This window comes from Oxyura jamaicensis, chromosome 5, assembly GCF_011077185.1.
Source record: "Oxyura jamaicensis isolate SHBP4307 breed ruddy duck chromosome 5, BPBGC_Ojam_1.0, whole genome shotgun sequence".
In the NCBI taxonomy this organism is placed as follows: Eukaryota; Metazoa; Chordata; class Aves; order Anseriformes; family Anatidae; genus Oxyura; species Oxyura jamaicensis.
In genome coordinates this window covers 25,226,031-25,243,775 of record NC_048897.1, presented here as the reverse complement: position 1 = coordinate 25,243,775, position 17,745 = coordinate 25,226,031, and the positions used below count along the sequence as shown (strand labels likewise).

Below are 17,745 nucleotides of genomic sequence, written 5' to 3'. Positions count from 1 at the left end.
AAATGAGAAACATTCCTTCCACTGTCTACTACTCTACTTTCTTAGCTCTATGAAATCCTCTCTTTAAATCAATAGCCTCCTAAATGGGGAAAATAAAACAGACTGTCTTCATGAGGAAGACTTCCCATAGTTTCCTAGACAAGGTGAAAAAGACTGGCAACTACATCCCACTGTTTTAATGTGCACCTCCTTACTTGCTTTTCCATCTACTACTCTTCCAGCTCACACTCTTTTGTTGATCTATCCCCAGATCCACCTCCCATTCAGGACGACAATTAAGCATTAAAAACATTGGTTCCCTCAGCTCCTCATAAACACAACTGAACTTTGCTACCTCGCTGTGCCCCCTTTTAAAGGATTACAAAATTATGTGACAGTATTTCAGATCAGAAAGGAAATGCATTCTTAACAGGAAAGTCACTTTACAAAACACTAGTCTTGCCAAATTCTCCTTGCATTAGTATGAGTTCTTATGGAGAGAAGAGTAATACAATGTGTGATTCGTACTCATCTCTGCTAGTGCTGCTGTGAGCATGAAAGAAGCTTTTCAACGTTCTAAATTTGTACTCTTAAAAAAAAAACAGCTTAAGTACTAGCGGTTTGTAGTAATTAAAAGTGTACGTATATATTTAAGGAGGTGGGGGTGAATTCAGGTTACCATGCGTATTGATACAGCCTGTTTGACCTAGTCAGATTCTGCAATCTTTAAATTTCCCCCTTCAAAAAAAAAAAAAATCCAGTTATTATGGCAAAAGTAGATGCAGAAAGGACCGATTTGGACAACAGTTTTCTTTCATGAAAGAACTAATACAATTTTTTTAAAGTGGGCCCTCCCTATCATTAACCTAATTGCCCTTGTTTAGACAAAGAAAAGGGAAGTGTTCTCAGAGGACAGTAGCTATTTGAAGCATTGCTTTGCAAGTAGGAAGAGTTGCAACCAGGAGGACAGATCAGCATCTGTAGAACTTGCCAAAAGGTGACCCACTGTTCTCCAGCAGAGTAGATCATTGCACGTTGTTTGTGGTGTAAACAAATACAGTTGTGCCAAAAGAACATTGCATGTAAAAAATACGGAGCTTGTCAATCAAACCACCAATTTTATCCAAGGTAGAGAAGTACCAAAGACGAGGAAAAATACAAAAGTGAAAAAGAAAAAACAAAAAGGGATGAAAATTCTGCAGGAAAGGCGACAGTATTTTCCCAAATACCATATCCTAGCCCTAACCTCTGAGCTAACCACCCACTGACATTTCTAGGGATAGCTTGTGTGAACACAAGTCTAAATTCATCCCTCAATTCATGAACTTTGGTTACACACGGAATTTGGTCTTTCATGCTTTTTCCTAATGGCAACATCCTCGCAATGTAAATAAGTCTGTTTTAAAAAAAAAAGATACCTTTCATGCTAAAATTTACTCAAAACTATATATACCTAAAGCACATTTCAGGGGTGTCAACAAACGCAAGAGTCAGCTAATTATGTGATAATAATAATTGTAACCAGAAAAGCAGCTTTCAAAATATTAGGAGCTGGGGGAGGGGGACTTAATTCCTACAGAAACACGAGGCTGTCAGCTCTCGCTTGTTACCTTCTCACACGCCCTATAACGAAAACACTCGGCAGAAGATTCCCAACGAAATATTCAACGCCCCTCTCCCCCCCACACACAGCGCATTGCCCAGGAAACAGCGAGGCATTACCCTCTGGAGTTACCTAATCCAACTTCTTCAAGATTTTATTAGGTGAAGTGTATTTGAGTCGGAAAAACAAGCCTAAACATGAAAAAGATCTAGGTGTGCTCTCATTTCATATGCTGCGAATGAAAAGTATTTCAGATACAATCTCATTAGTCTACACGTCTTTTTTTTATTATATATATCAAATGAGCTTGGATTTGGGGGACTTCTGTAGGCGGGGGCGGTTCTGGATGAGGCTGTAGGGTCCGGAGACACGCATGCAGCAGCTTTAGAAAACCGTCTAAGTACTTTCCGTCCATTGTTCTTGCAAGCACTCAAGTACGTGACACTAACTTAGGGACTACCCCTGCCTTTTCTCCACCGCGCCGTGTTAACGACGCTTTCACAGTTTCCATCGGTCTTTTCACCGAGGGGTTAAAAAAAAAAAAAAAAAAAAAAAAAAAAAAAGGCCGTGACGGGACACAGCAGCCCTACCAGCGGCGGGGACCCGGCGGGGACAGGTGTCCCTCTCGGCCGCGCCGCTCGCCCCTCTGGGGCCAGCTTCCAGCCCCGGGCGCTCCCCTTGCTGTGAGGACGCCCGGCCGGGCCCGGCCCCGCTCGGCGCGGGGACCCGCGGACAGGTGCAGCGCCCCGCGGCCCTCCCGGGGCGGCCGAGCCATTTCCAGCCGGGCCGGGCAGCGGCTCCTGGGCCCGCGGAGGGCGGGGCGAGCGCGGCCATGGGCGGCGCGGCGGCTCTGACACCCCGGCCCGGGGGAGGCCGCCGGGAACAAGGAGTTAAACGCGGCGGCCGGGGGTCGGCCGGGAGCCGGGCCGGGCGCTCCCACAACAACGGTGCCCGCCGGGGCCCGCACACAGGAACGGCCGCCGCCGTTGAGCAGCCCGGGCCCGGCCCGGCGGCCGTTGGCGGCGCGTCCCGGCCTAGCGACATGCGGCGGGGCAGGGGCCGGGGCCGGGGCTCGCACCGCCCGCCGCCTCCCGCGGTCGCAACTTTCACTTCCCCGCGGGGGTGCGCAGGAGCCGGCGCCCCCTGCCCCGCGGCGGCGGCAGCAGCAGGAGGAGGAGGGGGCCGGCGGGATCCCCCCGCCAGGAGGGGAAGGCGGGCAGGGATTCCCCCTGCCCAGGCCGGGAGATCCGCCCTCTCCCCCCACCCCTCGGCGGAGCACGGGCTCGGCGCCAGTCCCCCCCCGCCGCCACCACCAGCACCGCCGCCACCTCCCCTCCGCCCCGCCGGGCTCCCCGCGGCGCTGCCGGGGAATCCCCCGGCCGCCTCCCCCCGCCTCCCCGCCCAGGTGTCAGCCGTTGGGGGCTGCAACCGCTCCTGCCCCGCGCCGCCGGCGGGAGGGCGCGGGGGGGTCCGGGGGAAAGGGGCCGCGGCTTACTCGTAGTCCCTGAAGATCTCGTTGGTGACCCTGCAGTGGAAAACGCGCTCGTCCGGCCGCAAGTCGGCGGGGGGCTTCTCCCTCACGAAGGGCTTGCGGTGCAGCAGCGGCATCGCCCCGCTCCGTCGTCTCCTTCCTGCCCCGGGACCCGCTTCGAACCGGAGAGAAAAAAAAAAAACACGGAGGGAAGGCGGGCAGTGAGTGCGGGCGGGCGGCGGCACCCCCGGCCCGGGGAGGAGGGAGCGGGCCCGGCGTGTCCCTCCCCCCGGGAGGGCCGGGGAAGAAGCGGCGGGCTCGGGCGGCGCGGCGGCGGCAGCCTTTTGTGTGCCTGACACGCCGCTGCCTGCCTGGGACTGCGCGGGGAGCGAGCGGCGGCTCCTTCCTCCCCCGCCTCCTCCCGCAGCCTCACAATGGGGCCGTGACGCCGAGCGCCGGGCGGGGGCGGCGCCCCCCCGGCCCACCCCGCCCCGGCCCCGGCCGCACAGAACGTGCTCGGCGCGGGGATACCCCGGCCGCCGCCGCCGCGCTTTGTCTCCGCCGCTCCCCCGCCGCCCCCGGGTCACCCCTTCCCCGCCTCTGAGCCGCGCACGCCGGCCCGGACACCAACTTCCACTCCTCCTCCTCCTGCCCGCCGCGACCGCTTATCGCCCTCCTTCGCTTCCTGCCCTAACGGGGTCCTCGCCCCCCCCCACCCGGCACGGCTCGGGGGGTTCCCCGCCCTCCGGCCCCGCCGCCGCGGGGGGCCCGGGGCTCCGCTCCCCCCCTGCCGCCTACCTGGTGCTGCCCCGAGCCGCCCGGGGTGCGAAACGCGGCGCCCTCCGCTCGTCCCTTCTCGCTGCCCCCCCCGCCCCAGCTCCCGGGAAGTTTTTGATCTACTTCTCCGAGCCCTCAATCAGGAAGAGCGGCGGGGAGGAGCCTTCCACTTCTCTCCCCTACATCTTTATTGGCCGCTCGGTGCCTTCCAGCGTGTGTCACACAGGAAGACAGCGAGCTACATTATTAATTAATGGCTGAGAGGGCTCATCCTCCATTTTCGAATTATCAGCCTGCGATCTGCGCCGCGCCGAGGGGGGGGGAGGCCCGGCCGGCCGGGCTGCGCTGAGGCGGCGGCACCCCGGGCACCGGCAACCGGGCACGGGTGCCCGCTGCCCCCGGGCCGGGCTGCGGACAGCGAGGGGCTCCGCCGAGCCCCGGGCGGCGAGGGCAGGGCTTTGCCCTCGGCCAGGTTGCGAACATGTCAGATGGGGCCCTGCCCGCCGCCTTGCTTGCCCCCCTGCGGTTAATCGCCAACGTCAGGACGTTGTTCTGCTACTGAACTAATTTTTTACCGCTTTTTTTTTATTTCTTACCCCGGTGCGCTCACGGTGCCGTGGGTGATTAAAGAGTGGGATGTTAATCTAATTGTGCTCTCCTAAGTGCCAGGCGGCTTAAAGACATAAAAACACAGAAGGAGGTCCCCATCCATCGCAGTTCAACAGTGCAAGGTCTAGAGAACGTACTGCACAATTGTAAAAACCCCACAGGACGACTTAAGTGACTGGTATTTGAAGGCTGACACCCAAATACAAGTTTACAACCTGAAATTCGGTTCGGGCAAATGAAGATCCTGTGCTGTTTCCTGCACCTGTGCATAGGTTGTTTTTCATTAGCACTGCAAGTAAAGGCAACGAGCAGCACTGCGGTAGCCCGGATGACTAAAACCTAGAAGAATGTTTACACTCCAATTCGTGAATTACTTTGTTTAAAAAGTGATCAGGTCTTAATCAAAAGCACCGAGAAATGCCACTGCTCCCTTCTAGTTCAGTTTACAAAATCTGAAGGTTGAACTACAAAACAGGTTACCTCTGAGTCCTACCAACTTATTTTCATTTGCTAGTTGGCTTCACTTTCAGTTTTTAATTAATTTCTACCAAAGGGCATGAGTGCAACTTCAGTTAATGCACTTTTAATGCCTCTAACATTTCATAAATTTTAGGTTTGCATCAAAACCGTACAGTTTGCCACTGTTATGACATTTAGTGTTGGCAACTCTTACGATTACAGTGAGATTTTGCAACACTTAGCTTTGTTTTAAGCTCTGGCTCTTCAGCAGATGTGATTAAATTGGAGCCTCAGCTTCCCTTACAAATAATTACATTTCTAAATCTCAAGTTTGAGAGAAGAGCCTGAGTATGTGATCTCAAAAGGCTCACAAATTAGAAAGGAAATAAAAGTCTTGAGTTTATATATATATATATATATACATATATATTGTGTGAATCTCATTATTTTTAAGCCAGTGTCATGATATTTGGGAGCTTGGCTGTTTGTGTGTGTGTGTGCGTGTGTGTGCTTGGATTGTCAGCACAGCATTATTTCAGAATTAGTTGGTATCCATGAAAAATGCATGAGTTGATAGAACTGTGACATCAAAAGCAAATCCCCTTTTCCTTTTTTGCTCTCTCTTGCCCTCTTTCTCTTTTCTTCTCACCTTTTCCTCCCTCTCTTGTTCTTCCCCCCTCATTATTCCCTCAGCGATTTTTCCAGTGAACAGATCCTCACTAAGTAATAGGGCTGTGCTAGGGTTTGATATTCTTAGGATACAGAGAAGCAATTCAATTTTCACCTCTGAATCCAGCTCTGTTCTTTAAAATCCACTAATTCAGACTCTGATTCTGCTCCCAGTAAGGTCAGCAGGAACTAGGATAATTTTTTACAATACAGGGTAACATCCACTAAGGGGACATTGTGATTTCAGTGGAAATTAATTCTGAGAAATCTGAAAAATGTTCCTTCCATGGGAATATTTCTTGTGTTTTTACACTGTATTCAATTTTTTTACTAGTTTGGATTGGATTTTTTTAGGACATCACTGAAAGTATAGTTTTGATTCAAGACACAAGAACAGGGTTGTTGATGTGGATTTTACCACAAAAGGGCAAAAAAATAAGTTGGTTTGTTTTTAAAAGATGTTGTTGTACACTAACAGCTATACTAGATGGAGTTCCTTTGCCAGTGAGCAAGGTTGCAGTTCTCATTCACAGAACTTTAAAAATAGTTGTACTGGGAAGATAAAATCTTACAAAACACTTGGTCTCCATGCTTTACAGCAGTAGGACAATTTCCTAGGGGTAGTGCTGGCAAATCCCCCAGCTGGTCCTTCAAAGCTCCCCACAATTTTGCTATTTTTAAATTTCTTTTCACTTGTTATATCACAATTTGTTTTTCTCCTCGTCCTATTCTATTTCTTCCTGTTCTTAAGCCACCAAGAACTGATTTACACAGAGATACTCCAAAATACCTGTTCCCATCAACCGTTACCAAATAGTTCCATATGTGACTCTTGTTATTCTGGAACAAGTGCAACACATGGAATTATTTTAGTATAGTCTTGCCACTTTAAATTGACACCTGACTTTATATTGGAGTACCTAATATTTAGTCAAATCATATACTTGGAACCATGCAAAAATAAAACTTTGACCCAACCTGTTTTACCTGTAGTATCACACAACTGGGAGAGTTTTATCCTCAGAGTCTGCTTAGCCACTTGCTTGTAATCATTTAGTGTGGAATTTTTTAGCACATCACTTATAGCTTTTGTTCATTTTATTCATCTTTTTTTGTTCATCTTCTTCCCAAAAGTTGCCACTTTGTTCTTTCAGGTTTTGGCTGAAGTCAGAAAAAAAATAATTAAAAAAGTTAATTGGACTCACTTCTTCATATAGAATTTCACTGGACTTTGAAAGAGACTCTAGGTTCTCAACTCTATTTTTTGTAAAAAACATGGTTGAAAAGATAACCTTGAAAAATGAACATATTTGTTGAAATGATATATTACTAGTGAATTGTTCAGTCAAACACCATAGTTATAATATCAACAGTCTCTGTATTTGTCTACATTGATGAGTGTGTAAAAAAGAAGAAAACTATAACGTATACTTGAGCATCATCTCAGTTTTAATGCACTGAATAGATTTTCTTGGGATAGCAGCACCCTTTTTCTTTCCAAATGCAGTTTTGGAAATCCTTCCTTTCCATAACACAAGCAAACCATAGATCTCTTTTTTAAAGCTTAAGGCACCCAGCAAAAACACCGTATTTATCTGATTGTGTGTTTTATAACATACTGATACAGCTTTTTTCACCTTTTGCCCTTTCTCCACCACCTTGCTGAGCATTTACTCTTTTGATCATATATCTTTATTTAGACTTTAAACTATGTGAGGAAAGACAATGTGCTGGTTTTATCAATACACTCCAGCTGTGTGTAACAGTAACATTTGGTCTATTGTCTTTTACTGGCTGTAAGGAACTATGCTCAGCTTTAATAACTTACTCACTTATAAATAACATACTTCAGTCAAAAAAGGAAGAGATACACAGATGATTCTTTACAACAGACCTCATTTTTCTTTCATTCTAGCTCAGTTGCATTTCAACATGTTTTTAAACCAGTTCTGTAATCACAAGGAGAGTAGGTTCCTTATTCTGCAGCTACTGGGTGCATTCAATATAAGACACAAATAAAGGAGATAAAGAATCAATCCCTATGGTCAGTGACTTTTTGATATATTCACTTTTTTTTTTTTTTTTTTTTTTTTTTTTTTTTTTTTTTAGTTCCATGATAGTCTTAACACAGACATCACACTTATAGCAGGATAGAGGGCAATAAGTCATGACCAGAGTCTGCTCTGTCTATTGCCAAGTTTTGATATGGTAATGTACATCAGGGCCAATCTCTCACCACAGCCCTCTGAGAGCAATGAGGTGCTTCTTACCAGAATTGTTCTACAGAAAGAGTTATTCTGTGTTCTTTTATTTTCATTTTTCCACAGCTTAGTAGGATTTAGACATATAGCTCTCGTTGCTTTTAGTGGATATTGCCTGCTTAATTCACTTGCAGCTCCAGAAGTGAGGGGATACGTTCCTTTAAGGTTTCCTTTAACCGTATCCTACTTTTTTTTCCTTCTCAGAAAGGGCTATTAAAGGTATTTAGGCTGATAACCTTATACTAGTGGGGAGGAACTCTGACCTCATCTGCTTTGCAGCAACGACCATGTATGATTGGCCTCTGACCTGATTACAAAATGATAAAATGATGTTGTGAAATCAGTATTCATTTCCTAATAGTGTCTCTGAAACCAGCTTAAACTCTTGAGAGGATTGGTACTACATTTTCTTAGTTACAGTTGTAATGCACAGGATACAGAGTATTGACACTACTGTAATTTTCTCACACTAAAATACGCTGAATTTCTCATTGCTAACCAATATTTAGAATGATTGATGACTGATGAATGATTCTGAATGAAAGATGGCTGAATTTGCTATCTTTTGCCATATATGCACAGTCACTACTACAGTGATCTATGGCATTTTAGAATATATTGAAACACCTTGCATCAACCTGTTTGAAACCTAGACCTTAATCAACAAGATATTCTTTATGCAGTCAAATTTAAGATTAAGAACTCAAGAACTGCATAATACTAACCCACGACTTACTAAGTTCACATTGACTCTATTTTAATTAATTATATTCAACACATCTCTGCCCAGTTGATGAGCAGAATCCATAATTTCAAGGATGTTGCTTTACTTTATGGTTTTGCTATGACTGCACTCCCCACATTTTTTTTTCTTTTCAGTTACATTGAGATTAGAAAATTCGTTTGCTTATCGAAAGAGATCCCATGCAGTATAGATGCTGCCTAGTAGCACATGAAGAGAAGTTGGCCCAGTAGCTGTTCTGGGTCATTTAGTCCAGGATTACAGTGATGAGCCAATCAGAAGCATAAAATTCTGCTCAAATACACAACATGTTGGGTTTCATTGAGCCATTCATTTGATAAATGTAATGACTCATGACTATGACTAGTATTCTGACTTACCCATTTCATACAGGGCTGCTTTGGCCTACACCTTATTTTCCTCTGTCCTGCTACTCACCTCTCAGAGAGCTTTTGGAGGGTTGAGGCACAGAGACTGACTATGTAGGCATTATTCTGATGGCAGATGCCAAATAAGATGCCAAATAAGCTGCTTGAGTCTCATCCTGTCTAGAGGGGGACCCTGGATGTCTCCCAAATAGCATCACATGGGCTAGTCCTGGGCACAGGCCCTGGGCACAGGCCCTGGGCACCACTTCAACCCAGGTGGATTGAGGGCAGGACTAAAGCAGTGCTTTGTCCTGGGTACAAAACAAACTGCAATTTTTAGTTCATGCTTTTGCAGGACACTGTTGGAACTTCTCTGTTTTTCCTTAACTGTTTGTGTTAGCAGGGTGCTGGCAGAGTCATCCAGGCCTGGTGTGCCGAGTCCTAATGCTGCAGGGGAGGTCACTGTGCTATGTCACAGCCACAAAATACATTCCTTAGGGGAACACTAAGGAGATCCTCTGGAAGGAGGGTTCCTTTGGCACAGCCTCCATGATGACCTTCCCTCCTCCCACAGATCTGGGGTCAGGAGCGTATTAGATGTACACCACTGCCACATGATGCCCCTGTTTCAGCCTCAAGCACAAGAGGAGTTGAGATACTGATGGAATATCTCCATTTCTTGAAACTCAGACACTTGAAAATATGCCTATTTTATACAAATCGTGCAGGAAAAAAGCAAAAGTGGTAAACACAGTGCATGCTTTGGTCTTGCTGGCTTTTGAAGACAGAACAGCTGGCAAGTTACTAGCATTGTTACTGTATTACTGTTATTGTACTGCTAAGCTTTCAGAGCAAAGAATAAAGTTTAAACCTTTTCATTATCAGTACCAATTTGATGCAACAATTGATAGGAAATTGCTAAAGATCCAGGAGTTTGTGCATTAGGAATTGAAAGTTATTTCAGTAGCAATTTCCAGTCATCTAGGGAGCTCCTAAACAAAAAGCAAAGATGAGACTTCACAACCAGGTTCACACATGGAAGTTATAATAGCTGAGACCTAATTCAGTAGAAACCCACAGTGTAGACACAATACAGTGTTGTAAAAATGCTTCTACCTCTACAGTTTGTTGTTCTACAGGGACACCTTCTAGTGATGCAGTTCATGCATCTCTAAATGTACCCATGTTTAAGGTTGAATTAAGATAAATATTTCAGTCCAAAATACTTCTGTGAGTTTGCACCCTAGTTATCACAATAACAAAATGTCATCAAAAATTGTACATAAATAAATAAATAAATAAATAAATAAATAAGGTTTACAGACTAGGACATTAAAGTTTAAACAGGCATACCAACAATCCCCTTGTCCCCCAGGAAATAGAAAGTGACTTTTAACTACAAGCCTCCTTTAAGGAGAACTAACAGGTCACCTACAGCTCTGCTAGTCCCTAATGGATGCAACTGGTTAGACTCCCCTCTCCCCCCCTTAAAAAACCTTTCAGTTACAGGTAGCACCACTTACTTATCTGATCGAAACACAATTAATAATGAGAAAAAGGAGAAAGTGTTGCAAGGTGCTTCTTTCTTATCTAGGCAAGTGCCCCCACTAAAGCCAGTACCTAGGAGAAAGCTTTTCTCGTACTGTGAATTTTGATGGATAGAGCACTGGAACAGGCGGGTAACAGTTTAGATGCCAGACCTCATGAAAATTCAAAATATCAGGTTATGCCAAAGGCGTTTCTACCAATCAGATCAGTTTATAAACGCCTATCCCTTTTCATTACTGCCCTGAACTACCTTGATTTTTGGTGTGAGTGGGTGTGTTGTGCATCTGTGACAAAGCTAAAGTTTAGTGAGAGAATTTCCTGCTTCCTATATGGGTTTTTAACCATGCAAGGCATATGCATGACCTCAATTCTCAATTTCTTGCCTGTTGTGCAACTGAGAATTTAGCAGCAAAAGGAGTTACAACCTCAGCATTATCTAGTACTTGTGCATATTGCATGTACATATGCTTGGATAAAAATGCTTAACAGCTGACATAAGTTGAAATAAAACACTTTTTTTTTTTTTTTTTTTCTTTCCACAAATAATACTTCATTCACACAGTATTAAAGACTCTTCTGGCAGGAGGACAAATTGTCGTAAAAATCAGGAGGATTGGAAAAGGTATGCCAGGAAACAAAGCTCAGTTTTGCGTAAATGGCGAAATTCTCAATGAGTTCCACAACCGTCTGTGATTAAAACTGATTTCTGAAGCCAACAAATATGAAATCCTTTTAATGTTCACATAAAACGTTGCTATGAAAAGCTTTAACTTTTTTTAACCACTTTTCAAAAGCCAGTAGAAGTAGTGCTCTTCCAGCTAGCGAAACCCGGTCAGCAACACAAAGGAGTGAGGAACTCCCGAGAACTCCTCGCCGCAGCCCGGCTGCCTCGGCGCTGGGCAGGCGACACCAAGCCAGGCGTGGATGAGCTCTGCGGGTGTCAGTGGTGCTAATCGTGGGCTTTGGGAGGCAGAGACCTTCAGGAATTACACGTTTTGTCTCAGCGGTTGCGATGGGTATTAAGCAGCTCGGGGGCACTCATAAATCAGCGGGATTTTCATAAGTGAGGTACCGCCGCGGTGCCTACACGCGGGCGGCTCCCCACCTCGGCAAGGCACGGACGGACATTTTCTCCCCCTGCCTCGGCCGGGGACAGGGACACGCGTGCCCAGGACTGGCGGGATCCCGGCTCCCTCAAGCCGCCAGCCCCTGAGGCACGCCGGCCCAGCGCCCCATGTCAGGCTCCCTCCCGCCTCAGCGGAGCTGGGGGCCGGGGCGAACGGCCCCAGGGCCGGGCAGCGGCTGGGAGCGGGGCCGGGGCCCACGGCACGGCACGGCACAGCACGCCGCTCCGGGCGGCAGGGCGGCCCGGCCGGGGCTCCCCCTGGCGGCGGCGGCGGCGGCGCCGGGCGGGGATGGCGGCGTGGTGCCTTCAGCGGGCCGCCCCCCGTGCCCCCCTGCCGGCACCGCCGTCCTCCCGTGCGGGTGGCTGGGTCGGTGGGCGGAGAGAAACCCGCAGCGACCCGTGCAGGATTAAGCCCCCCGCCGGCTGCTCGCTGCGGCCGGCTGGCAGCGTGTCTGCGCCGTTTATTTAAGATAAGGCGGTTGGTTAAAGCTTAACCCGCGCAGGCCGAGGAGGCGAGCGTCGGCGGGAGGAAGCGCTTCAGAGAAATGCCCCGCCGCCGGCCCGGACCTGCCTCCCGGGGCTGCGCGGCAGCGCGAAGCGGGAAGGGGCCGCCCTCAGCGCGGCCGCGAGGCCGGCGCCGCTCGCCAAATGGCGGCCGGGGGCTGTGGGGCGCCCTGGCCGGGCTCCCCCGCCGCGCTCCCTCTCGGGCCGTGCCCGGTGCCTGCGAAGCCTCTCGGCACTAAGGGGTCCTTCTGCCGGCAGCCAGGCCATTAGTCCCTCCAAGGGGCTGGACAGCACAGTGCTGCTCTGAGTTTGGAGCTTGTGCCTTCGGTTAAACCGGAATTTACATATAGAGAAAGTCTTCTGTACTGCTGTGGGGTACAGACCTGGTGTACGAGACAGTCCTTTGTAAAATTCAACCTGTCCCTTCTATTTTTTTTGAACTATAATTTCATACGTGTTTGTGGTATAATAAAAGCCCCTGTAAATTGTTTCCCATCATTTGGGAGTGCAGGAGGGAACATTTCTGACCCTTTTTTTTTCTAAACACAGTCTTCTCCTAAACCCTAATCTTAGATAAATGGTGAGCCATGCACGTACACAAGGCCTAGAACTAGTTTAACTAGAGTTATTCTGGCATCAGTTTAGCTGCTGTGGTGTGAACTGTCATGTGGACATACTGAGAAACAAGGTGTAAACATTATATTAGCACATTAACACGGTGTGTTTAGTTAAGTAGGTGTAAAAAGTGATCTAGATGAGCCAGCGCGAGCTTTGTGCGTAGACTAGTTTTAGCATTATTTGGAATTAAGTTCCTTTTGTCTGGAGTGCCAGTTTGGCAATGTAGGAACTCAGCCTAATTCTGTATCAGATGACTGCTGTAAGTATATGCTTGTTCCACCGCTGGGAGATTTGCCTTGAAGTATCTGAAATATGTGACATAATATGCTTTTCTCCTATAGTAGCAGTCAAGCTAAAAATCCAGCCCTATCACCTGACTTAACACGCTATTTTCTTTACACTCAAATTTAATTTATTTATTCATTTCAGATGGTGAAAGTCAACAGCCATGTATTTCAAGACACACATATTTTCCCCTCATAAAAGCATGTTCCAAAGCCTATGCAAAAAGTCTGTGAGAAGAAAAACTCATTTGTGTGCTTGAACTTTTAAAAAAATACAAAGGTATGGTGAACAATAAGAAAAAGTATCCAGAAGGAGGGAATGTTACACCCATAAGTTCAATCATATGAAAATTACTCTTTAGTTCATTATAAAACCTGATGATTTTGTCCTAACAAAAATAATACAGGCTACGATTGGCAGCTTCACATCAGGGAAGAATATGATTACAGTTTTTCTAAAAGAGAAGGTGAATACACACACACCCTTAGCAGAACTTTTAAACGTTTGATAGTGTTCAATGTGTCAAAACTTGAGCAGCTGTAAGGTCAGAGCCCAAAGGCCTACATGCAAGGATGCAAGTTCTAAGGAGGGCAATTAGGGTAAAGTGAAAAATGCTTACATGGGTCCTATTATAGTTGCTATGTAAGTAACCCTATCTGAACTTAACCATTGTACTAAAAAATATTCAAGTCTTGCAGGTTACTTACGCTTATGCAACCCAAAAACAAAATCTATCAGTTGAGCCAGACCCTTGGCACTACTCCAATAGTTCAAAACAGCTCTGGAGCCAGCTTAACTGCCCTAACCATAAATATTACACCTCTGCAGGGCACAGACCCATTGAGACAACCTTCACTTCACAGTTTCTGAACTCTGATTCCCAGAACACATGGGAAAAAAAAATAATAAAAAAAAAAAATGGCATGGGCCGCATCTACCTGGTCTGCTGTGATTCTCTGCCTGGGGAGCACTCCCCCTGGGCTAGGTGTCACAGATTAATTCTTCAAACAACCAAACAAACCTCAGGACACTTAAAATGTTCACCAACTTTTTTTTTTTTTTAAAAAAAAAAAAAAACAATCTGTGGAAATAGTATAGATTCAGCAATAAGAAACTATTATTTTTTAATGTCGACAGATAGGATTCAGACATGTTTGCTTTTCCTTGGTCTCCACTGAATGAACCCAGGTACTGTTTTAGAATTCCTGTTGCTTGCTTATACAAACATGCTCTCAAGCTTCTGTCTGGTGAGAAAATAATTAGAATTTGTACAGCCATAAAAGAGAGTCAACATTTCAGCATGCTGAAAATTGTTCATCATCAACATCAAAAGGTTTTAATCTGTTGACAGTCATATACTTGATCTGTACAGCCTGCTGCCCTACTGACTTCTCTCAGGCTAAGTGGAGGGTGCCCTTGGTTATGTGGCTTTGTACACTGATAGCTCTGGAAACATCGAAGCAACAACTATGCAAGGCAACGGGTTGAATAGGAAGGCCTGAGCAAGAAGTAGTCTTGGCAGTACGTGTGCTTTTCCCAGGTTGATGTGAATGAATTAAGAGCAAAGGCACTGCCTCCAGGAGTCAAAACAAAACAAAAAAGCCAAAACAAAACAGAACAAAAAAACAACCCTCTGTCTAGCAGTTGCCTAGAGCAAAGGAACGGAAATTTTGTTTTTGTGTTCCTGTTGCCTAGAGTCATGTAAAACCTTTGCCCTTTTACAACTAGCTACAAATCCTGGGGCTGACTGGGTATTACACTGTGTGAGAAGGAACAAGAAAGAAAAGAGAAAGAGCCCTTTGGGGCATTGAATGGACCTGAGGGCCAAGCATGGGATTTGGGCAAAAGAAATTGCTTACTGTCTGTTTATTTACAAGGACTATAGAGGAAGGGACAGAGCCAGTATTATCCCTTTGTCCTCCTGATAGACGCCCTAACTCAAAGACTCAAATAATAACTTCTAAGCCAGGAAGAAAATGCTATTTTCCCCTTTTATGACAATCAGATGTTTAGTGGGAGGAACTCTCAATGTGCATCTAAGAGATAGGTAATGCCAGTTACAAGGAAAAAGGAACATTGCACCCTCAAACTAAATTAGCTTGGTTGCCAGTACAGTAAGCAGCCTGAATGTTGCAGAGATAGGTTCATAATCACTTAAAGTATAGTAGGTACCACATAAAAAAAACCTTATCTAGAGACACCATAAACTTACAGGCTTTGCTTAGGAAAATGAAGTGGCAGGGAAGGTTCCCCAGATGTGGGCTATTCTCTTCCAGGTTTACCTGAGAAGGGAACAGGACAAGGACCTCTGAAAGAGATGCTGATTTCAGCCAGTTTAAAGCTGCTTCACTGGCATAAGTGATTATCATGTCCTCAGTTCCTGCAGGTGCATGAAACCCTGTTTCAGAGAAGGATTTTCATCAGTACCATATTTTCAACAGTCAGGCAGTGATGGTGAAAATGATGAAAACATGACAGCCAAAAAAATAAAAAGGCAACGCAGATTCCTGTTTGAAAGTACTCTTTTCATCATTTCAGAACTCACCTCGTGATTTGCTCCATCTCCTTATCACTTTCTGTGAACTTTGTCTCGTGAAAAGATAAGAAAAGGATTATGTACCAAATGATTCAGCTGGGTCCCTATTCTGACAGTCTGCAAGGGAAGTAAGTGGTATGCAAATATTAACTGTACAAGGTGAATTTCACCTTGTTTTTCACAACCCAATTTTAAAAGACACGTTTCTACAAGATATTCCATGTAAGATTTATAACGTTTCTGTTAGCACGTTCCTTTTCATTTTTTTTTTCTTTTTCTTTTACATCTTTGAACACATTAGTTTCCTAGAATTTCTATTCCAGAATAATATAATTATTATGAAAAATAAGTTGCTAGTGTTACTTCAAGTGCATTCTTATTCATGAACACAGCTCAGTGTTGGCCTGTCATATCCAGTTTTACAGTAGTAATGTACATCAAAAGTTAGCTTGTTCTGATGTTAAAAAACTTTTCAGGGGAGAAAGAAGTCACAGTGCATTGTGATATTTATAGGATTTAAGAATGCTTTTAAGTATCTTGTAATAACAGATGCCATCGAGTACTCTGTCATAAGTGGTTTTCTTATTCATAACAAGTAATGCATATTATGATATGTTTCAAGCAAGGCCCACATTAAATTCTGTGGGAAAAGCAAAGACCACATCTGTATTATTGTCTAAATTCCATTTGGGTTTTGTTAATGCCACGTTGTATTTTTATTTTTGTTTTGAATGCAACTCTCACGTGTGGTTTTTAGCCATCAGTTTGGTAGTCTAATGTACGATGGATTTTAATGGATTATCTAAGAAGCTCCAACACAAGTATCAAAGGCATGCTGAATGGTGTTACCCTGGGGTGGAAAAGAGATTTGTTACAACCCGACCTTTCGATAGCTTGGACAAGAAGTCCATGAAATGAGATTCCTGCTCTTCCACATGTTGGCCCCCTTCTCCCTTTCAAAGCCATTTCCTCCCACCTCTATTACTCAGCCTCTCCCCAGAAGTGTCTTCTCTTAGCCCAGAGTACATTCTTGTGGCTTGCTGCCCTAGCAAACAGGGAGATGCTACAGCATATCCTGGCTTGGGGTAGAGGAGCAAGAGGGAATTGGAGGACCACTAGGAGCTCAGAATGGCTGGGACACCCCTTCTAGGATCTAAACAAGCTGCACTGTTCAGTACCTCTGCTCCAGAAGGATACATGATATGGAGCTAAGAGCTGGAAATGCACTGGAAAGACAGATTTAGGACTTGCTGACATGTAAGTAATAGGATCAAGTCACAACACCATGAGTCTTCCTAGAACATGACCAAGCCACATTCTAGCAAAAATTGACAAATTTGACTTAAACTCTCATTCTGGCTTCTCAAAGCTAGAAAGCCCCACTCCCTTGAAAATGACAGTGGCTCCCATTTCCAGTTTTCCAGTGGCTCTCCATGAAAATGACAGTGGCTTCATGTGTCAGGCTCCCAGCACAAAAAGCTACCGCCTTCCTTCAGATGAGCAATTTCTGTGTGCCCCAGCCCTGCTTACTGCCTCTGACCTTACCTTCTGACAACCCAGACCCCTTCCAATGTCTGCTCTTAATCATTCAGTTATAAACATCCCTTTAACATGTATTTGCAGCTGTCAACTTGCATGTCGTCTAGAGTGGCTGTAGTCATTGATTATTCAAAGTTGAATTGTAGTTTTGGCAAGTAAGAAGTCGTTTCACAGCTGTTTAAGAATGTCCAAGATAATAACTTTGGAACTTCGGGGCATGTAGATGAAAATATTTACACTCATTGTTAAATAGGTTAAAAAGTAGGTCATTCCTTTTATTTATTTATTTCTTCTCTTTCCTCTGCTATTTAACATACTGTGTGAGGATATTCCTTTTAGAAGTTGGCTTAATCAGCACTTCTTGTCCTTGTCATAAAAACCAAAGAAGCTGGATTGGGAGCTTCTGACATGCTTGTAGTTCCTCTAGTCCAAATTCCATCTTAAGAAGATTTCCGCTGGGAAGCTTCTGCTGATTTTTTTTTTTTTTTTTTTCCCTTTTGTTTGTTTGTTTGTTTGTTCCACATAAAAGTGGAACTGTATTTTTATGTGGAACTATATTTTCTGACTGGAAAGCATCAATAAAAGCAAGTCAAGCGTGTTTAAAAGTATTATCTAAAATGCATAATTGAAAGATAAGTCTTCAAACGGTGT

The 17,745-nt window shown here is 45.4% G+C and overlaps 1 protein-coding gene across 3 annotated transcripts in view; it reads right to left on the bottom strand.

The window, feature by feature from the left end:
* Positions 1 to 4,106, bottom strand: part of BAZ1A (bromodomain adjacent to zinc finger domain 1A) — a 60,542-nt gene extending 56,436 nt beyond the window's left edge. For 2 of the 3 annotated variants that reach the window (XM_035327937.1, XM_035327938.1), the window contains exons 1-2: positions 3,852 to 4,105; positions 3,078 to 3,228 (exon numbers count right to left, since the gene is read on the bottom strand). In XM_035327937.1, the coding sequence (XP_035183828.1) occupies positions 3,078 to 3,190 (113 nt within the window). In that variant the 5' untranslated portion in view covers positions 3,191 to 3,228; positions 3,852 to 4,105. Of the gene's footprint in view, positions 1 to 3,077; positions 3,229 to 3,851 lie in introns of all 3 variants that reach the window. The other variant, XM_035327939.1, reaches the window with a different exon arrangement.
* Positions 4,107 to 17,745: the final 13,639 nt, after the last annotated feature.